The 23401-nt window shown below is 39.8% G+C and overlaps 1 protein-coding gene across 1 annotated transcript in view; it reads right to left on the bottom strand.

Moving 5' to 3' along the window:
* The window catches only part of ZMAT4 (zinc finger matrin-type 4), a 335488-nt gene that overhangs the window by 208985 nt on the left and 103102 nt on the right, over nt 1–23401 (bottom strand). The window contains exon 3 of the mRNA XM_065899963.1: nt 755–844. Within this exon, the coding sequence (XP_065756035.1) occupies nt 755–844 (90 nt within the window). The remainder of the gene's footprint in view (nt 1–754; nt 845–23401) is intronic.

Genomic DNA, 23401 nt, shown 5'->3' with positions numbered 1-23401 from the left:
CAGTGAGAGTGTGGGGTGTGAATTCTACATCCTCAGCCTCTCAGCCCTCAAAGGGTGAGGAGTTTCTGTGTTTCATCGGCAGTTTTTATCACGGAGGGTCTCTGCCATGGGTGGATAAGAATATTCCACTCATTAGGAAAAGGGTCCCCTGGTGGGAGGAAGCAATATTTCTCTCATCAGTCTTGGCCTTGGCCTGGCTAAGGGAACCCCTTTGCTCTGACATTAAACCCTCAAAGCAACTTTCTAATTGTCATTTGTTTCCCTAAGTAAACATTCCCTCAGGGAAAAGTGATGCTGATCAAAGCCCTGAATATTTTTGTTTGCAAGATGTGCACAGCTTTCATTATAAATGAACAAATGGCATTCTGTTTTACACACCAAAGGAAACATACATTATGTAGAAAGCAAAGCATCTGATCTTTCTGACAGGTTTGCCCTTAGCTCATGTCTTCTGAAGGTGCCCGCCTCCCCTCAGCCAGCCTCTGTCTGTCTCAGCCCCTCTGTCTGTTCTTTTCTATGTGAGGTCCCAGCACAGTACCATCAAAAAGTCTCCCAACCCCATACTGGCAAGTCCTGGCAGGAAAAAAGGAAAAGACTTGCTTACATGTCATATTTTCTGTAATATTTAATGTGAACGATTTCAACTCACTTAGCTTTCCCACTAAGCTGGACATAACTGCGATTCCCAGACCTGCAAAGTTTTTAGCAAACAGAACAAATTATACAAGGATAACATGTGGCATCAGATACTCACATTCTCTGATCGGAGCCTCTTTGCGGGGCACCCACCGTCCCTGGGGTGAAGCATGTAATATAGTCGGACTTTACTGGCATGTTTTCGACTCTGGGAAGAAAAAGCAGAAGCAGATACTGTGAAAGAGAAGGCATTCTGAATCCTTGGACACATAGCCAGTGACTGCAAATGCCCAAAAGGACTTTGCTTAGAAAACACTTGAAACAACAAGGTTCTCACTGCAGAGCACAGAGAACTACATTCAATATCCTATGGTAAACCATAATGGGAAATAATATTTTAAAAAGAAGGTATATATATGTGTAACTGAATCACTTTTCTACACAGCAGAAATTAACACTTTATAAATCAACTACACTTCAATTAAAAAATATTAAAACTGAAAAAAAAGAAAACACTTGAGCAGGTTCCTATGGGTCCCATGGGGTGAAGTTTCAGATAGGTTACGTGACTTGCCCAAGGTCATCAAGCCAATATAATTTCAGGATTAGAAAACAGAGCTAATGAAGAAAGGTAAAACCATTGGGATCTTTTTTTTTTCCTTTTTTGCGGTACGCGGGCCTCTCACTGTTGCGGCCTCTCCCGTTGCGGAGCACAGGCTCTAGACGCGCAGGCTCAGCGGCCATGGCTCACGGGCCCAGCCGCTCCGCGGCACGTGGGATCCTCCCGGACCAGGGCACGAACCCGCGTGCCCTGCATCGGCAGGCGGACTCTCAACCACTGCGCCACCAGGGAAGCCCGCCGTTGGGATCTTTTAGCCTGGAGTGAATGTTTAATTGTCTTCAAAGGTAAGACCAGGTCAGCAGAGGGAATAATACAAGGATCAACTGTGATGAAGAGCTAGGTCCCCAGCCCCTCTCTCACTGCAGCTGCCCTGCCCTAAGGAGCCAGGGACAACGCCGCCCTGGGATGGCGACACGCACACGGCACCTCCAACCAAAACCTGATCAGAGCCAAGCTACCCGCAAGCAGGCAGATGCAACTGAGCAAATCGAGCCCCACCTCCTGCAGGCTAGCAGGACTATGAATTCCATCTGTCCTGACTGCTCTGTGTCCAGTGTGGAGAAGCTGACCCCTTCTTTATTTACTTATTTATTTTTTGCCTTTTCTGGGTTATTTTTTTTTCTTACTTATTTTTATCGGGGTATAGTTGCTTTACAATGTTGTGTTAGTTTCTGTTGTACAACGAAGTGAATCAGCTATATGTATCCCTATATCCCCTCCCTCTTGGACCTCCTTCCCACCCCCCCATCCCACACATCTAGGTCAGCACAGAGCACCGAGCTGAGCTCCCTCTGCTATACAGCAGGTTCCTACTAGCTGTTTTACACACGGTAGTATATATATGTCAATCCCAATCTCCCAGTTCATCCCACCCCCATGTCCACATCACCCCCATGTCCACACGTCAGTTCTGTACGTCTGCGTCTCTATTCCTGCCCTTCTTATTTCTATCTTTCCTCCTTTGCTGAAGTGAGAGCCCATCCAAACTCCCCTCACCTCTAAACAACACTGCAGTTCTAACTTCTAAGTTGCTACCTGAGGCAGGATGGTGGGCTGAAAACACCAATAAAAGAGTCAGAAGTTCAGAACCCCAGTTCCAGCCCTACCACTTTCTAGCTGCATGATATTGAACAAGTCGTGATATCGAACAAGTCGTGATATCGAACAAGTCACTTACTCCAATTTGTAGCCAAACGAGTGTCACTTTCTCCAGGTACAAAATGAACACAATGGTATTTGTTAGGGTCTCCATGAGAATCAAACGTGACGTTGTATAGGTAACACTGTAATCCACATAATGCTAAACATTGCTCACTGCAGACTGCATCAGTCCTAACTGCGAGTTCTAGGTGATCTCCATAGCATGAATTCTCCTTGAATCCTTTGCTACCTGAGTCCAAGTCCCCCATCCCCTTCCTTTACTCAGAGATTTTTTCCTTCTTCTCCAGTCCTTGGTTCCACTTGTCATTCTCTACAATTGGGTTCTAGCCAATCTCCTGAATAATGGTTTGCCTTCATGGATTAGCCACAAAGGCAAAGTGATTTTCAGAGAATACACAGCAAATTGCATCTTGTTTACAGGACGTAGTGTAAATCCTTTCTGTCTGGGTTTCCTCATTTATCACTTTTTTGATTCCTTCATTTTTCCTGGAGCCCGAAGACTGTGCTTCCAAACAGTCCCTGGACCCTTCTATGGTCTTTAAATGGGTTTAAAAGTGCTATCGGAACATGAAAAATACTAGAGACATAAAAAAGTACTGAAGTGTGATTTTAAAATATATTTATAGTCCTTTCTAGGTTGTATCTTAAGTTTTGTTTGTTTTGCTGTACGCAGGCCTCTCACTGTTGCGGCCTCTCCCGTTGCGGAGCACAGGCTCCGGACGTGCAGGCTCAGCGGCCATGGCTCACGGGCCCAGTCGCTCCGCGGCATGGGGGATCCTCCCGGACCGGGGCACGAACCCGTGTCCCCTGCATCCGCAGGTGGACTCTCAACCACTGCGCCACCAGGGAAGCACTACCTTAAGTTTTAATCAAGGTTATCTGGAGTCTTGTTTGCCTGGAAGATTGGTAGGACAGAGAAGTGGAACCCTATATGAACCCGTGTCAGACGATTTCAACATCATTGCTTAGCTTCTGCATATTTTTGAGAATGATGCCATGCAAACTAGCACTTCTCCTTTTGCAGATAAATATGTTGATTTCTAAAATGTGTACACCTTTCCTACAGGATTGTGGGGTTTTTGGAGGTAAGGGGTAGTGGGAATATTAGGAATTCTGCTATAGTCAAAAAATTAATAAAATTAAAAGAAGATGTCAAAATCTCCAGGACAGTGAACGTGGCCACAGAGCCTGGGCTGGTGAAGAGCACACACAGACAGGTAGTTGGTCAGAAGACAAAGTGATAACAGCGTGAGCTCAAATGGGGCTGAAGTAGGTTTTCAATTTTGCATTTGTTACCATAGAAGAACTTCTTATCACAGTCCTTGCAGCGTCAATCTACCCAGGGAACAAAATCATGGCAAAATTGGAAATCTCATAATGCAGCCTGTTTTGTGGTTGGGCTTTTTTTTCCTCTTTCCTAAAATAAACCATTTCTTTCAAAAAGACTATTTCCAGCAAAGACAGAGTTCACTAGGCTATTTACTTGCAGTTTGACAAAACTAGTAAAAACCCATTAGCTGGAAGAAAAAAAAGAAAAAGGGAGTAAAAGGGCAGCTCGGGTATGAAGCCATTAGCGATGAGCGATGCTGGGTTCGACGAGCCTTCTTCATGATTTTGTTCATTGAAGGCTAGTTCTTCTCTTTCAGCTTCCCAGCCTCCAGGTTTGATGGAAGGACTGCCTTGCCCCAGTGTCTGGGTGAAAAGAAACAGAGTCTTGGCGAACACCACCTGATTGTAGATTGATGGGGGAGGTGTGCTGGCTCACCATTTAGCCGCATCCGTTCTGCCTGGTTCTCTTTTCCCCCTGCTGCTTTTTCCAGGCTGGAGACAAGGCCTCCCCACCCTGACTTCAGGCAGGAAGTAACAACCCCAATGACAGTCCACGCCCCAGTGAGAGGAGCACGGAGTCCCAGTGAGTCTGATTCAAACCCAAAGCCACAAATCATGTTGGTTGACAAAGGGAAAGAGGTTCCCAGCAGAATGTTCCAGGTGCTCTCAGCTCGCCCTGCCTCAGCCCTGGAGCTCTCCAGCAGTCCTCCCCTTTCTTCCTGGTACACTCACCCCTTTGTCCTGACAGGACACTGAGTCACCTACTGCATCTTCCTCCAAATGACTTCTCTTAACTACCCTCCTCTCAGCTTCCCTTAACCATCTGAAATTGCTTGGAATTTGGCACCGAAATTCCATTCCATTTATTCTAAAAACAAAACCTTCCCCATAAAAAGTTACAATTAAATTTGAGCGAAAATGTTCATTGCGGCATTATCGAAATAGGAACAAAAAATAAATAAATAAATTGGGAGACAGCTACATTTTTGACAACAGGGATGGGTTCAAGCCGCCGTCAATGCCCTTATGTTCAATTGGAAATGGAAAAAATGCTTTCTACGTAATGAATGTCGGATGGAAAATGCTAAACTCAGAATGGCTTGTATATATGTCCATGCCTCTCTCTCGCTTTGTCACAGCTTACCCTTCCCCCGATGACAATTGAATAAAAATTCATAAGTATACCAAGAAGAAGTGGCAAGGGAAAAGGAAAAAAAGCATGATTTATTAGGGTAGAAGGAGGCTGGATGGTTTTCCTTCTTACTTTTTATAACACATTCATCTTTAACATAAAAATAATAATAACTTCACAGTGCGCAAGCCTTTGTAATTCCTCACTAAGTCTACTTTATATGCAAAATAATTGTAATTAGTAAAAAGCATCACTGATCTGGAATGCGTTTAACATATACTGATATAACTGACCACATTTCCGTCTACCCTTATCAACATTCAAAATGCGTATTTTTTTCATTGCAATAATTGTTATTTAGGGGAGCCTACTTAACCCAAGGGTAGCACGTGCTACTTCAAAACTGAAAACTTGATTTTGGTACGTACTGAAAAATTCAATGGTAAATATGTGTACTTTTCACAGTGTGGTCACTTTAGCTTTCTGTGTGTGTGAATGGAGATGACGGCAGCAGTCCCCAGCCTTTTTGGCACCAGTGACCGGTTTTGTGGAAGACAATTTTTCCACGGACTGGGGTCGGGGTGGGGGTGGGAAAAATGGGACGGTTCCCGCGGTAATGCAAGCCATGGGGAGCGGCAGATGCAGCTTCGCTGGCTTGCCCACCGCTCACCTCCTGCTGTGCGGCCCTGTCCCTAGCGGGCTGTGGACCGCTGGATTATGGGATGGTAAGTGCTGTCCAGACAACCAAACTGAGAAGCCCTGGGAGAAAGCTACTTCTGAAACTGACATCCAAATAAACACGAATAATAGCAAGTCCCTAGGACTTTTTCAAAGATGCATTAATATCTAAAATTTACACTTTTTAAGAGCTTAAAAAGCCAACTGAAAGGAGCTTAAAAGAAAAAAATATCTACCTTATATGTTAAATGTATACCTCACGGAGTTCCAAGAGGGAAAAGGACCATTCCTTTCAGGGGAAGAAAACATGAAAAAGGAATTACAATCTCTTTCAATTGCACTCAGCGTCAAACCCAGGTTCTTTCTTGCATGAATATTTGCATTTTAAGCAAAAGTCATTACTTTCATTCAAACCACATCAACTTTAAGCTTCCCAGATAGGCCAGAAATGACCAACTCTTCCGTTTTAATTAAAGCCTTTGCCCCCATCGCTGGGCATTGTGCGTGGGCAGACCTATCTGCAGATTAGTTCCCTTGGCTGAAACAACCTCTTGGCGCTATAAGAAACAGTCTAAAGTGGAAATTCAGGCCAGCCTTCTCTTTGCAGGGATAAAGAACGAGACCAACCTCTATTTCTGATCTATTGCTGTGAAAGGAGAAGGCGAAACACATAGAAATAGAACGGCTCTCTGCTTCACCTAAATAACCATCTTCCATTATCACATATTCCTTAAAAAAACTCGCAACTCACATTTGCTTCCAACAAGGCTACTGATTTCTGGTCTCATAAAATGTGGCGGTAACAAAGCAACTTTGTATTTGCATAACGTTCGTAGCAGCCTTCAAAGTCCTTTCACATTTATCCTCTCATTTTATCCTCCAATCACAGCTGTGAGGCTGGCAGGAGATGTGTTATTTCAAATAAGCTTTAAGATCCATTGCTGATTTCCTAGTTAAATCTTCACCATCTTATTTCATCATAGGTATCTAATTATACCTCTTCCAGAAACCAGCTAACATAAGCCAAGAACTACAAGAAAAAAAGAAAACCTGGAACAGACTGATCATTACAGAAGAGTGATTCTCACAAGCCACCAATTTTTGAGGTATTTACACTCGTTCTAGGGTAAAGAGCAGCTGATTAGAGCAGAGACAAAACATACCAAAGGTTTAACTCCCCAGCTGCCCAAGAATGTCTGCCCGATGTGAGATGGGGGTTCCATCTCTCAGGAAGGAGGAGAGGTTGCCCTGGCAGATCCCCACTTAACATTCTGAAGTTGAGGTCCCAGGGCTGAGCCCCAGAAAAACTGGGGGGGCAACTTCACTAGGAAGTCAAGGTTAAATGCAGATAAACCAAGAGAAACCATGAGTCTCGGAGATTCCCTCTGATGAGTAGGGCTCTTTCCCAGATTGGTTGCACCCAGATTGGTTGGATACAGAAACCTATAGTGGAAGATGGACCAACTGGAAATCTAGGAAGAGAAGACTGACCCCCTAGAGAAAGGCTTTACCAACACAGAGAAGGAAGAAATAAAACTCCTCTGCCCCAGGCCCCAAGGCAAGATGTCCTACCCAGGCTGCTGGGCTACTGAAATGGTCTGTCATTCAGTCCTACAGCTGAAATTGGATCAGAAGATCCTAAGAAGTTTGGGGTAGACTCTGAAAGGATCCAAGGCTGGTCCACACACACTGGGGACATGCGGCAGGCCTTAAACTGATGAGTGGCGCACAGAAAGAAATTACATGACACAAAAGAAGACATTGAAAAAACTCTCAAGGAAGAGACATCAAGGAATTTTATCTTTGCAAAATATTTACCACAATAACTAGAAGTAAGTTTTAAGTGGCATGTTGTACTGGGCCATTTAATTTCAGAAAATATGGACTGAGGATTAAAGCTCAAAGATGAGATAAGACAACTGATTAAGATCTGAGTTAATAAAGCTATTAAAAATATCACAGCTTAATGTGGAAGACCTTTCACAGCAGGGCAAGAGCAGAATCAATACTGCAGGTCAGTGTGAAGTCCAGATAGAGTCACTTCCTAGACTGCAGAAGAATTAGGATAAAGAAGTAGGAAAAAAATGATATTGGAGATCTGACATACGAAAGACCAGGACAAGTATAGTGCAGCTTTAGCCGTAGAAAAAATAGACAAAAAAATTGGAATAGGAAAAGACTCCCAAAATAGACCCAATAGTTGGGGACCAAAAAGAAAACTAGGAAAATATATCTAACTTTGTGATTGGAAAGTTTTGTAAACAACAAAGCAAAAGAAGCAGTACTGATAGATATAGCTAAATATATACATATACAAACATATATATATATATATATATATATATATATATATGTTTGTAATCTGAAATACATAAATGTAAGAGGCAAACCACACAGTAGGAAAATACCTGCAATATGTAAAAGAAAGTGGTCTAATACCTTTAAGAGAAAGAGTGTTCTAACAGATTTATGAGAAACAATAATATTAAAATAAGCAAACGATATAAATAAGAATTGTAGCAATGAAAATAGCTAAAAGATACATAGAAGTTCATCCAAATTCTACCTCATTTTTCTTACTTTAAAATACATATGTATTTTCACCCATTAAATTGGCAAAGGTTTATAAAATATACATAGCCATATCAGTGAAGATACAGGAAAACTAAGACTCCTGTACAAAGCTAATAGGCATGTGAATTGATACAATCTTCCTGGATGGAAATTTTGCAATATATATTCAAAAGGCAAAAACTTGTTTGATCCTAAATGCTACTCCTACAAGTTCATTTTAAGGAAGCAATCGGAGACATGTACTGTCATTTATTTATAACAGTGAAAATGAGAAAATAATTTAAATGTCCTGAATGAGAGGGATAAATGTTATGACATATATATGACAGATCACCAAAACTGCCACTAACAAGTATATTAATAATATTTAATGACATGAAAAGTATCTATGCAATAACACTAAGAAAAAAAGTCTGTTTCAAACCAGAAAATACAAGATGCCAAATTTTTTAAACAGAAATATCTATGTGTACTATACACGTTTGTGTGCATAGACATGGCCAAAGTCTAGGAAGAAACACACCAAAAGATTAATATTCTTTACCATGGATCACAGGTGACTTCAATGTATGCTTATTTTTGAATTTTCCAAATTCCTTAAGGACCTAGTCATTCCAGTAATTAGTGGGGAAAAAAAAATCACAATTTTTAAAGCAATTATACCCCAATAAAGATGTTAAAAAAAATCACAATTTTAAAGGTTCATTCCAGTTTTGATGATTTACCATATTCTGTTTTACCTTAAGATGAGGACAGCGACATCACAACTTCTAACTCCTCAGAGAACACGGATTTTACACCTATTTTGTTCACTTGCATCCCCATCATTTAGCATCATGCCTGACACACAATCGGTGTTCAAGAAAGGTTTGTGGATTGAGGGACTGATCGCATGCATGCATGAAAGAAAGAAGTGATCCAGAATCAGAGCCCAAGACTCCTGATTGTGTGGAAGTGTGTGTACATCATGGCTATAGATTCCCTTCCACTCTGAAAATGAAATCAAACCCACCTCCCAGTTTTTACCATCCCTGAACCCCACGGGCAGGGCAGGTCCAAGCGGTGGAGGGAGCGTGAAGACTGGAGAGAGTTCTGGCAACAGCTCCTGCAGGCATTTTGCAGACTGTACACATTAGAGGAAAACTCTCAAGGGGACCTGAGGACAGCTGAGCTTGAAGAAAAACTCCCAGGAAACCGAGGAATTGCTGCAGCTGGTACAGAAATCCAGATCCAGAGCAAGCCCTCTTGCTGCAGCCATCATGACACATGCAGATCCAGGTGGTTGAGCAAGAGGAGGTTTGGGACTGGCAGAGCCAACTCCTCCACTGTTTCCAAGAATCCCAATCCACCAGACACTGGTTTAGTAAATCTCATTTAACCTGTGGTCAGACACAGGCTGTGGCCTAGGGCGATATGTCACTTAGTTTTTAATCATAGGATCCCGGGCATTTGTGCTGCTATGGACTGAATTGTATTACCCACCCCCCAAATTCATATGTGGAAGCCCTCACCAACCACCCTCTCCCACGCCCCAGCATTATTGTATTTTGAGATAGGTAATTAACGTTGAAAGGGGTCATAAGGGTGGGGCCCTAATCCAGGAGAACTGGCGTCCTTCTAAGATGAGGACATGTGCACAGAGGAAAGGCCACGTGAGGACACAGCAAGGAGCTGGCAGTTCTGCAAGCCAGGAAGAGAAACTTCACCAGAAACCACGCCAGCACCTTGATCTTAGCCTTCCAGCTCCAGAACCGTGAGAAAGTAAATGTCTATTGTGTAAGCCCCCACGCGATGCTATTTTGTCTCACAGCCCGAGCTGACTAAGACATGTGCCATCTATCCACACCAGGTGCTCTTTGGGGGTCTTTCTTCTTGTATACAGGAATCAGTCCCTTTCCCAAAAGCAAACAGGATAGCCTTAAAGTTTCTAGAATTAGGTCATTTTATTATTTTTCTGAAATATTTTTAAAAGAGCATTTGAAATGAGAAATGCTTATCTTAAACAAGTTTTGAGAAAAATGAATTTTTGGTGGAGAAAACCATATAGGGTCGGCTGGGCAGCATTCATGATTGTGTAAACATGTTCGTACTAAATCCGTTACTTCCGTCTGCCTACACAAGTGCCTACATCGGTGCATTACAATTTTAAATCAAAGTCTTGCAACTCAAAAAATTACATTACCACCAAAGTACAGAGGAACAATTTTTCTGTTGTGTGAGGGCAGAGCTAAATATTTCTCTAAGACGTCTGCACATTTTAAGCAGAATCACAGGAGAAATAAGAGAACACTGGAGGATACATAATGCAGTATACCTCACCTAGGCCTCACTTTTGCTGTTTGGGCAAATAAAACAAAAATGATTTTTTTTTCCTCCAGAAGCTCCTGTAAAGAAGTTAAAGTTAGAGATGAGAGAAAAAATAAAGCCAGTGAGATAAGTGATTAAAGTCAGAGAAGAATGGGTGATTTGAAGCAACAAAGCTACCAAAGCCTTCTGCAGTGTGAAAGCTTAAACACAAGCCAATCCTGCATGGTCATTTCCCAAGGTCTCTTGGTTTCTCTTATAAAATTCATGCCTGGAATAAGAAAAAGGTTAGCACTTTATAAAAACGTGGCTTTATGAGGTCTTCCAAAATTAACCCAACCACTGCCAAGGGCAAACTCTTGTCTCCATCTCTTTGTTTGGAGTGAGGTTTAGGTGGTGGAGAAACCAAGACAAAACTGAGTCCCTGGTCTTCTGAAATAGATGACAGTCACCCAGAAAACCCAACAGGCAGGGCAGCAGGAGCAGGTTTAATGCGGCCTCATTACTCCGTCTAAAATTTTTACATTTGATTTTCTTTTTACCCTATTATTTTATACTCCTTGGCATGTACCATACAATTATTCTCAAACTGAACTCTGTTGTTATGACTGAATCCTCAATTTTCGTTATTTTTATAGTCCTGATCCATTCCCACTATGTACCTTTAAAAGTTCTGCACAGGGCTTCCCTGGTGGCGCAGTGGTTGAGAGTCCGCCTGCCGATACAGGGGACGCAGGTTCGTGCCCCGGTCCAGGAGGATCCCACATGCCGCGGAGTGACTGGGCCCGTGAGCCATGGCCGCTGGGCCTGCGCATCCGGAGCCTGTGCTCCGCAACGGGAGAGGCCACAGCAGTGAGAGGCCCGCACACCGCAAAAAAAAAAAGAAAGAAACTTTATTTGCATTAAAAAAAACTTGTTTAAAAAAAACAAAAAGTTCTGCACAGAGCGGTTCCTCTATAGAAGCATGTTAATCACTTCAATAGTCAGGTGAGCAGAAGCTTTTTTGTTCTGTAGTCTGCTTTTGTTTTTATAGTCCCACTTGATTATTTTTGCTTAGGTTGGCTTTGCTTTTGGTGTCAAACCCCCAAAAATCATTGCCAAAACCAGTCTCAAAGAGTTTACTCCCTATACTTTCTTCTGGGAATTTTACGGTTTCAGATTTTATGTTTAAGTCTTTAACCCATTTTGAGTTAATTTTTGGGTGGGGAATAAGATAGTGGTCCAGTTGCATTCTTTTGCATGTGACTGTCCAGTTTTCTGAACACCATTAATTGAAGAGGCTATCCTTTCCTTTATTCTTGGTTCTTTTGTCGTAAATTACTTGATCACATACGCATGTAAAGGTTTATTTATGATCTATGTATTCCATTGATCTATATGTTTGTTTTTATGCCTATATCATACTGGTTTTTTTGGGGGGGGGTTTAACATCTTTATTGGAGTATTATTGCTTTACAATGGTGTGTTAGTTTCTGCTTTATAACAAAGTGAATCAGCTACATGTAAACATATTACCAAAGATTTGAAATATACTTTGAAATCAGGAAGTGTGATGCCTCTAGCTTTATTCTTCTTTCACAAGATCACTTCAGTTACCTGGGGCCTTTTGTGCTTCCATACAAATTTTGAAATTGTTCTATTTCAGTGAAATATGCATAGGAATTTTGATAGGGATTGAACTGAACCTGTAGATTGCTTTGGGTAAAATGGACATTTTAACAATATTAATGCTCCCAATCCATAAACATGGAATATCTTTCCATTTTTGTGTGTTTTCTTCAATTTTTTTCATCAATGTTTTGTCACTTTCAGTGTCCAGATCTTTTACCTCCTTGTTTAAATTTATTCCTAAGTATTTTACTCTCTTTGATGCAATTGTAACTGGGATTACCTTCTTAATTTCTCTTTCTGATAGTTCATTGTTAGTGTATAGAAACCAACTGGATTTTGTACATTGATCTGTATGCTGCAACTTTAATGAATTTGTATATCAGTTCTAACAGTATTTTTGACGGAGTCTTTAGGGTTCTCTACATATAATATCAGACCATCTGCAAATAGAGACAGTGTTACTTCTTCCTCTGTGATCTGATACATTTTATTTCTTTGTTTTGCCTAATTGCTCTGGCTAGGACTTCCAATACTATGTTGAATAAAAGTGGTGAGAGTGGGCATCTTTATCATATTCCTGATCTTATAGAAAAAGCTTTCAGTGTTTCACCATTGAGTATAATGTTAAGATGTGGGCTTAGCATATATGGTCTTTCTCATGTTGAGGTACATTCCCTCTACAACCAGTTTGTTGAAAGTTTTATTATGAATAGATGTTTAATTTCGTCAAATGCTTTTTCTGCATCTACTGAGATGATCAAATGACTTTTAACATTCATCTTGTTCACGTGGTGTATCACACTGATTGATTTGCCGATTTTCAACCTTCCTTACATCCCCGGAATAAATCCCACTTGATCATGGTATATCATCCCTTTAATGTATTATTGAATTTGGTTTGCTAATATTTGTTGAGGATTTTTGCGTCTATTTCATGAGGAATATTAGGCTGTGAATTTTCTTTTCTTGTAGTGTCCTTGTCTGGTTTTTGGTATTAGGGTAATGCTGGCCTCGTAAAGTAAGTTTGGAAGTGTTCCCTCCTTGAAAGAGTTTCCAAAGGATTAGTATTAATTCTTCTTTAAATATTTGGTGGAATTCACCAGCGAAGCCATCTAGTCCTGAACTTTTCTATGCTGGGAGGTTTTCGATTACTGACTCAATTTCTGTAGTCTGCTCAGATTTTCTATTTCTTCATGGTTCAGCCTTTGTAGGTTGTACTCTTCTAGAAATTCATCCATTTCTTCTAGACTGGCCAGTTTTCTGGCATTGTTTGTTTATAGTAGTCTCTATGATCCTTTATATTTCTGTGGTATCAGTTGTAATGTCTCCTCTTTCATTTATAATTTTGGTTTTGAGTGCTCTCTCTTTTTTTCTTGGTAAGTCTGGCTAAAAATCTGTCTATTTTGTTTACTCTTTCAAAATACCAGCTTTGAGTTTCATCAATCTTTTTTCGTTGTCTGTTTAAGTCTCTATTTCATGTATTTCCACTCTGATCTTTGATATTTCTTTCCTTCTACTAAAAGCTTCTGCACAGCAAAAACAAAACAAAACCATCAACAAAATGAAAAGGTAACCTATGGAACGGGAGAAAATATTTGCAAATCATATTGCTGATAAAGCTTAACAGCCACGATATGTAAAAAGAACTCATGTAACTCAATAACAAAAAAAAGAACAATTTGATTAAAAATGGGAAGAGGAGCTACATAGACATTTTTCCAGGGAAGATATACAAGTGGCCAGTGGGCATGTGAAAAGGTGCTCAACATCACTAACCATCAGGGAAATGCAAATGAAAACCACACTGACGTACCACTTCACACCATTTGGAATGGCCATCATCAAAAAGACAAGAAATAACAAGTGTTGGCAAAGATTTGGAAAAAGGGAACCCTTGTGCACTGTTGGTGGGAAGGTAAACTGGCATAGCCCTTTGGAAAACAGAATGGAGGTTCCTCAAAAAAATTAAAGATAGATCTACTATACGATCCAGCAATTCCACTTCTGGGCGTATATCCCACGGAAATGAAAACAGGATATCAAAAAGGTATCTGCAGCTTCGTGTTCATTGTAACATTATTCACAATATTCATAAATCATAAGATACGGAACAACCTAAATGCCCATCAGTGAATGAACGGCTAAAGAAGACGTGGTATTTACATATAAAGGAATATTATTCAGTCATGAGAATGAAGGAAATCCTACAATTTGAGACGCAATCATGGCCCTTGAGGACATCACACTAAGTGAGATGAACCAGACGCAGAAAGAGAAATACCGCGTGAAATCACTTGTATGTGGAATCAATCAATCAGTAAAAAGCTGAACTCACAGAACCAGTAGAGAAGTAGTTGCCAGGGGCTGCAGGGTGAAGGAAGTAAGGAGAGGTTGGTAAAAGGGTACAACCTTTCAACTGTTAGATGAATAAGGTCTGAGGATCTAATGTAAAACATGGTGACTATAGTTGATAACACTGTACTGTATAATTAAAAATTGCTAGGAGAGTAGAACTTAATCGATCTCATAAACAATAGATAAATATGATAAATATGGGACATGATCGATGTGTTAATTAACTCCATGGAGAGACTCCTTTCACAAGGTGTACATAAATGTGTACATATGTCAAATCACCACAATGTACACTTTAAATATATTACAAATGTATTTGTGGGTTATACCTTAATAAAGCTGAGATAAATAAATAAATGGCCAGATGATTTTACTATAGAACGTAACTCCAATAGACCTCACTTTGAATGCAGCGAGAGTAAATAATAATAATTTTTAATTGGACTAACAAACAAAACGGAATATCTGCCTAACAAAGAGTTCTTCCACGTACAAGAAAATTTTAATTTTTAAAGCCAGTTTCCTCTGGCACACTTGAAATGTGATTTTATTTTCACAGATTGTGCATTCATCCTATTTTCAAGAATACCTGTAGGTACATATAACTTTTATAATCTGAGAAAAGTAATCAACAAATTTATTAGGAACATTTTTCACTGTAAAGTAATGTGCAAAGAATGGACTGTCTATTTCTTCCCATCCTAGTGTCCCCCCCACTCCATGCTTAGCTAGATTTTTGCACACCAACTTAGCGGGCTGAAGTGGGGCAGGGCTGGGAAGCCTCAGCACTGCTGAAATCCTGAGGGTCCAGCCGTGCCACTAGTCAAAAAATAGGCTAATAACTTTGTTTCACTTAATGACAGGGAGACAGAAATTTTTTTCTCTTGAATCCCTAGAGTCAAGAATCTGGAAGCATATTTTATTTTTCCAGAAATAGCTGTTTTGCTTAATACTGCTCTCCAGACCTTCGGGGCACACATGCACATGGCTGCCAGCTCACCACCACCTGCATTTCAGCTTATCTATTTGCCTATTCAAAGTCCCAGATTTTAATCTGCTTGCAGGTTGCTTTGAACTGATAGCATGATTAAAGAAAAATAGGGAATTCTGAAATAATCCATTCTCTCTAGCCAGGTGGTTCAGAGAGATAGACTTGTTCAGTGGAAGATGGTTGTATTCAATAAATACTCCCCAGATGCTCCAGAGTCCCTATGTCACTCCTTTCCCTCAGCTGGAGGGACCAGAGGGAGACACAACCTAAAGCAAGCAGAGGTTTGCACATCCATCTGCCAGAGTGCAGCGTGCCGCCTCTCGGGGACAGCAGGGAGGGGCGCAGGAATCCCTAGTTTCCACCCAACCGCCCGCCCCTCTGCATACAGACCAGACCTGGAGTAGTTCTTTTTCTTCCAATCTTTCCCAAAGTTTGGTCCCTGGACCACCTGTTTCAGAATCATAGGGGGATTTTTTTTTTAAAGGAAGGTTTCAGACCTCATCACAAGAATTGCTAGGGGCCAAGGGACCGGGAATTAGGTTTTTTGCAGCTCCCAAAGTGCTTAGAAGGCAAGTGGATTTTTGAAAACCCGGTTCTATTTTCCCTCCTTTCTAATCAGCTCCTCTCCCCTTCCCTTCTGTGGCTGCCAAGCCCAGATTGAAAGAGAAAGAAAACAGACTGGGAGAGCTATCTCCAGCTTCAGCTAGTATGAAGCAAAATCTGGAAGAGCCGGTCTCAGCCAACCTCCCAGGGACCTGCAAAGAGCAGGCTGAGAAGCGCAGAGCTCGAAAGAGGCTGCGTGGCACAGAGATGCTGCTCTGGCATCTCTCAGCTCTCAAACTCTGAGACTCCACTTCTCACCATCTCCTCCCGGCCTCCATTTGCCTCTTCCTAAGGGCCTTCAGAGCATCCCCTGTAGGTCCTGCCACTCTCTTGCTCAAACCCAGTACTTCCAAAGAGAAGTCATTATCTTTCTTCCTTGTCTAGTCCCCTTTTCAATGTCTCTGTCTTTGTCTGGAATACCAGCGTTCTTGCAGGCAACCAGGCACAAAACCAAGCAAAGCAAAAATATTGGAAAATACCAACCAAAATTGTTAAATAAGGATGCTAAATATATTTAAGGAGTTAAGAATATATTACCAATATGAAACAAAAACATGAAATCATAAAAAAGCAGAAACACTAGGTAATAGGATTACACAGCGTGACTGTATGCGGTTTATTGCTTTAACAGATGAAAATCCATCAGTGTAACACACCGCAACCATGACTGTTGAACTGTTGAATCTGTTATTTCTCTAAGTGAAAAACAATCAAATATTGGAAATTTCATACGGTTCAACTTCAGTTTTCTTTGATAATCAGACAAAAAATACATCGTTTTTACAAAATGGAAATGTACGTTCACACAAAACCTGCACTCGGATGTTGATAGAAGGCTTACCCATAATTTTCAAAACTTGGAAGCAACCAAGAAGTCATTTAGTTAGGTGAATGGATAAAATAAACTGTGGTGCATACAGACAATGGAATATTATTCAGCACTAAAAATAAATGAGCTGTCCAGCCGTGACAAATTTAGAGGAAACTTCAGTGCATATTGCTAAGTGAAAGCAGTCAATGTGAAAAGGCTACACACCATATGATTCCAACCATATGACATTCTGGAAAAGGTAAAACCATGGAGACCGTAAAAAGATCAGCGGTTGCCAGGGGTTACAGAGGGGGAATGATAAACAGGCAGAGCACGGAGGATTTTTAGGACAGGGACACTACTAAATATGGTATTATAAAGATGGGTGGATGGTTGTCATTATGCATTTGTCCAAACTCACCGAAGGTACAACAGCAAGAGTGAATGAACCCTAAGGTAAGCTATGGACTTTAGATGATGATGATGTCAGTGTAGGTTTATCAGTTGTAACAAAAGTACCAACTGTTGGGGGATGTTGAAATGGCAGAGGCTGTGCCTGTTGGGGGGTAGAGTCTATAGGAACTCTCTGTACCTCCCTCTCAGTTTGCTGTGACCCTGAAAACTGCTCTAAAAAATTAAGTCTATTAAATTTAAAAAATTAATGTAGATGCCAAAACCCTTAAGTAAAATGAACAAACTAAATACAACATTGTGGGTATTTCTTAAAAGTAATGTATCATGATCGATACTGGATTATCTAAGAAGTGCAAGCATGGCACAGCATCAAAAAGCTCAATGTTATTTACCACATCAATAGACTAAAGGAAGAGAAAAATCATTCTCTCAACCAATACCAAAAAATCATATGATAAAATCCAGCACCTATTTATATTCTTTTAAAAACTTAGTAAACTAGGGAAAGACAGGAGCATTCTTGCCTCCACACTGGTTGTATGAAAAATCTATAGCGACTGGTAGGCTTACTGGAGAAATTTTTATTGTATTTCTTTAAAGACTATGACCGCTATCACTCTTGCCGTTGCACACAGCACTGGAGTGCCTCATCAACTCCATAAACAAAGTGAAAGAAAAAGAGATCTGGGGAAAGGAAGGGGAGAGCTGAAACTCACTGTTTGCAAATGATAAAAAATGTATGTAGAAAAAAATTGACTGAGTCAACAGACAGACCATTAGAACTCGTAGGAGCGTTTAGTCGGTTTGATGGATGTGGAGAAGCACTGCCCAGATCCCCTTCCATGGAGAACGTGTGGCCCCTGCTCTGGGAGTATTGTCAGCAGCCAGTCCTCAGCTGCCAACTCTTTCAGGGATTCCCCAAGGCCAGGTCCTTCCCAGGGTGCGTGGAGAAAAGAACATAAATAAATACCAGGAGAGGGACCTTGCATAGCCCAGCTTCGAGAAGGCTTTATGAATTCTGAATGCGATTAACTAATCCAGGTTACACACTTAGTAGGTTGTGTACAAGGTTACACGACTAGCAGGTTGTATAGGGCCAGTATTTGAACCCAGGCTTTCTCATTCCAGGGGTTAAATAAAGTCTTCACTACAATGCTGTATCACAGGATACTTTCCCCTTACCATCCTAAGATCACAAAACGCAAATTCCTGTCTCTGTGTATTTGTGGATTCTCTTCCCAATTCTCGATATACACGTATGCCTCTCATCACATAACTGAATATAATAACCCTTCTATGTCTATTCCAAGACTGACCCCTCTAAGGACTCTTCCCCAGTTGCCCCAGAAACTAATTTCATCCTACTCGAAACTCTCACAGCAATCATCGTCTTTACCGTATATTTTAGCCTCTTTATTATTTTCAGTTAAGCAATTCATAAAATACTCCCCAGCAATATCAAATGCATATGCAGTTATCCCCCCAGCATAACTCACGTAGCCCCGAACCACAGCTACTCTGGCAAAGGGCAATGTATGAATCTTCTATATTACCACAAGGCAGGGTGTACAGTCAGCGTCAAAAAAGCACCCCTCGATTTGAATAGATTACAGATAGCGTATTAGTCTCTCTGTCTCGAGACAAGTTAAAGCAAAGGAAACAGAACTGACTGTCAAATTCGGTTCTGCTTGTCTTTCTCAAACACATGGTCAGTATTCTATAATTTCTTCCTTACCCTCAACATTCTTGACAATCTAATTTTGATTCAGAATCTCTCAGCCCACAGATAAATATGCACATATAAAGATAGCGCAGGACTACTGAGAAGTATTTAACCAGTGTAATCGCGCATTCAGGCTGGACACTTTCTCATCCAATGAAAATAATAACATCTTCATCCTAACATTATCGGGCATCCCATGATTATGCAGCATCACGCGTAGCCCTTTCCCTCTGCCACCTGCTCTTAACTAAATTTCAAGTAAGCCTGCCCCACTTCTTTTCACCTGCTGAGTGATTGGCTGTTTCATATAAATGGACTGAAATTTTGAAAACTGATGGATAAGGGTGGAAAAATTATGACTATTATTTTTTTAAAAAGATAGCTGTCTTCAGCTCCCCCACAGCCCACCGCAGTGGTGTCTGGCTTACATGACAAAACACAGCAGCCAAGGCAGGGGGACGGGGTGCTGTGGCTGCGGGTTCCTCTCTTCTTTGCTGAATTAGGAATAGAGCAGCAATTAGTGCCTTCAACACAACCATCTGTTCTCCGTGCACTCTTTTCTTCTGGACTTCAACAAGGGGTGATATGTTGATGCTAAGACACATTTAAGTCCAGTTCCTGGTGTTTCAAATCTTACTCATCTCAGCTGAGAGTGAAGTTAAGAAATTGGGCCAAGATGAGGGAGGAAATTAACTAACGTTCATGCCCCATTAATTTTCTAGTTTCCTTTTACTGGATTAAACCAACTGTACAAAAAATTTCCACGATATTTCAGCTATGAGAAGAGTTATATGGACTGTGGCAGGTAAACAGTACAAACAATTACACAACAATTATTCATTCACTCATTTATTCTCCAAACTCCTGACGTGTAACATGTACAGACAAGGGTCAAAAACCACCTCCACAAGTCATGTGGCATGTGGATTACTCTGAGTTGAGTTATTGCTATAAAAAGAGATGCTACCGAAAGGAAGATGATCCAGCATACGCTATCTAGTTATTCTCTTGTGAAATCTCAGCATCACCTTCCACGAACATCTACTCAGTCCTTGTGCCTCCCAACTTACTGGCTGGAATTCACTCAGCTATCCTTCGGCAGCCTTACACTTCTTGATCTTCTTTTGACTTGGTATGTCTAATAGCACTCCCCTTCCTCAAGAGTCTGGGTCCTGGAATAGATGTATACAAACACAGGTTGTGCTAACAGAAGAAAACTGGAGTTGCATTTTGCCAAAGGCTATTCTTGGTTCAAAGAGGATGAATAGGTAGAATGTAATTTTGAAATCTGTTACAAAGATTAAAACAGAACAGAAAGCTAGACTGTGATTATAAAGATAGATTAACCTTCCAAAATTGGGTTCATGAGAGAAGTTGTTTAAAGGCCAGTGAAGGAACATACATTAACTTTAAGATGCTGACTAATTTATGGTCTCTTAACTATAAAATGCAAAGGTAGAACATGACAATTTTTAATGTCCCAATCAATGGTAACACTCTGTGATTCATGATATACACACATTGAAAATGCCATTGCAAATTTAGAGCAGTAAATGCTTATGTTAGAACAGGAGGAAGGTCTCAAATCAATGACTTCAGTTTCTACCTTAAAAAAAATCAGAAAAAAAGTAAATTGATCCTAATGAAAGTAAAAATGAGAAAAAATAAATATCAAAGTGGAAATCAAGAAAGAAAACAAAAAAATAGAGAAAAATCAATGAAAGCAGAAGCTGCTTCTTTGAGATCAGTAAAATTGATAAGCCTCTAGTCAGACTGATCAGCCAAAAAAAAAAAAAAAAACCCATAAAAGACACAAATCACCAATATCAAAGATGAGGGAGCTAACATCAGTACAGGTACTACAGATATTAAAATATTAATGAGAATATTATGAACAACTTTAGGCCAATTAATTCTACAACTTAGATGAAAGGAAAGATTCCTTGAAAAATACAAACTACTGAAGCTCACTCAAGAAAATATAACCCAAATAGCATATCTATTAAAGCAATTGAACTTGTAGTTTAAAACCTTCCACAAAGGAAACACCACACTCAGACAGTTTCACTGGGAAATTCTACCAAACATTTAAGGAAGAAATAACATCAGCCATACACAAACGTTTCCAGAAGTTGAAGAGGAAAGAATATTTCCCAGCTCATTCTATGAGACCAGCATTATTCTGACACCAAAAATAAAGATATTACAAGGAAAGAAAACTACAGATTAGTATTCCTCATAACACAGATGTAAGAATTTTTAACAAATTTTCAGCAAGTGAAATCCTACAATGTATAAAAAAGATAATGCATCATGACCAAGTGGGATTTACCCTAGTAATGTAAGGTAGGTTTAATATTTGAAAACCAGTCAATAGAATTCACTATACCTACCAGCAAAAAAATAAATTTATAATAATAATAATAAAACAATAATAATAAATAAAAGGAGGGGGAATAAAAGAAAAGAAGAAAACTTATGTGAACATCACAATAGATGAAAAAATGCATTTGAGAAAATCTGACATCAATTCCTGATAAAAACTGAAAGCAAATTAGGAATAGAAGGGAACGCGCTCAAACTGATCAAAGACATCTATAAGAAACCAAAAGCTACCACGATACTTAATGGTAGAAGACTGAATGTTTTCCCCAAGATGAATTAGGCAATGGTGTCCACTCTCACTGCTGCTATGTAATATTGTACTAGAGATTCTAGCCAGTGCAATATAGCATGAAAAAGAAAATGTATCCAAATTATAAAGTGAAAGATTAAATATACAAATGGACAATGGCCAAACCATGTATAACTATAGAACTCTGACCCATAGCTATAGCAACCAGTCCTAGAAGTCAACCTACTATCTGCAGTAACCAGTCCAGAAAATCAAACTAGTCTTCATGGCAACCAGTCCGAGAAGCCAAATAGTAATGCCTGTAGCAATAGCCCAAAACTGCAAGAACATAATTAATAACTGAAGTCTCCCAAATTTTTCCCCTGCTTCCAATTTAGGACCAACTGAAGAAAGACAAATATATGTCCCAAATCAATCACACAGTTAACCCACCTATAGCTTCCCCATTGCTAAAAGCCTCTAATCAGGATATGTCTGAGTCTCTTTTTTGCAGTTATAAAGTTTTATCACCCCTCTGCCTGTCTTTAAGTTTCTGCCAAACACAAGTGATGGTGACTGACTCCCTTGCTATAGCAATCTCTGAATAAACAGTGTTTGCTTTTTCTCTTTTGATTGGTCTTCATTTATTTCTACAAAAGAAAGAAATAAACCTGTTTTTATTTACAAACAACAAGAGTTATGTGTAGAAAAGACTACAGAATCTTTCTTAAAATCTCTTAGAACTGGGTACTATGTTAGTAATGTTTCAGGATACAACACTGATATTCAAAAATCAATTGCATATGTACTAGTGACAATCAGAAATTGATTTTTTAATTCACTATTTATAATAGGTCAAAATTGAAATACTTAGAGGTAAATCTGACAAATTATGTGCGAGACCTATGCACTAAAAACTATAATAGATTGCTGAGAGAAATCAAAGAAAAAGTAAGTAAATGAAAAGAGGTACTGCATTCAGGACTTATAAGACTCAACATTGTTAAGATGTCTATTCCTCCTGTAAGTTATTTATAAACTTCCAATAAAAAATCTGTGTAGCCTTTTTATTTGTATGAATCGATGAACTGATTATAAAATGCATATGAATATGCAATGTACTTAGAATATCAAAACAACTTTGAAAACAAAGAACAGATTTAGACTTACACTACCTGATTGAGACTATAAAGCTACAGTAATCAAGACAGCGTGAATTTGGCATTAATATAGAAAAATACAGGACAGAATAGAGTGGGCAGAAATAGACTCACACATACATGGTCAAATGGACTTTTAACAAATATGCAAAAGCAATTCAGTGGAAAAAGAACAGTCTTTTCAACAAGAAGTGCTGGAAAAATCGGATATCCATACAAAAACATGAACTTTGATCCATACCTAACACCATATAAAAATTAATTCAATCACCTCATACCAGGTAAAATGGCCATCATCAAAAAGTCTACAAATAATAAATGCTGCAGAGGGTATGGAGAAAAGGGAACCCTCCCACACTGTTGGTGAGAATGTAAATTGGTGCAGCCACTACGGAGAACAGTATGGAGGTTCCTTTAAAAAACTAAAAATATAGCTACCATATGATTCAGCAATCTCACTCCTGGGCATATATCCAGAGAAAACTCTAATTCAAAAAGATACATGCAATGTTCATAGCAGCACTATTTACAATAGCCAAGACATGGAGCAACCTAAATGTCTAATCAACAGATGAATGGATAAAGAGTATGTAAGATATATATATATATATATATATGTATATACATACATACACACACACAAAATGGAATATTACTTAGCCATAAGAAAAGAATGAAATAAT

This window comes from Phocoena phocoena, chromosome 21 (assembly GCF_963924675.1).
Source record: "Phocoena phocoena chromosome 21, mPhoPho1.1, whole genome shotgun sequence".
Classification (NCBI taxonomy): domain Eukaryota; kingdom Metazoa; phylum Chordata; class Mammalia; order Artiodactyla; family Phocoenidae; genus Phocoena; species Phocoena phocoena.
Note: the sequence above shows the minus strand (reverse complement) of the source record. Positions and strands in the feature narration are given on the sequence as shown.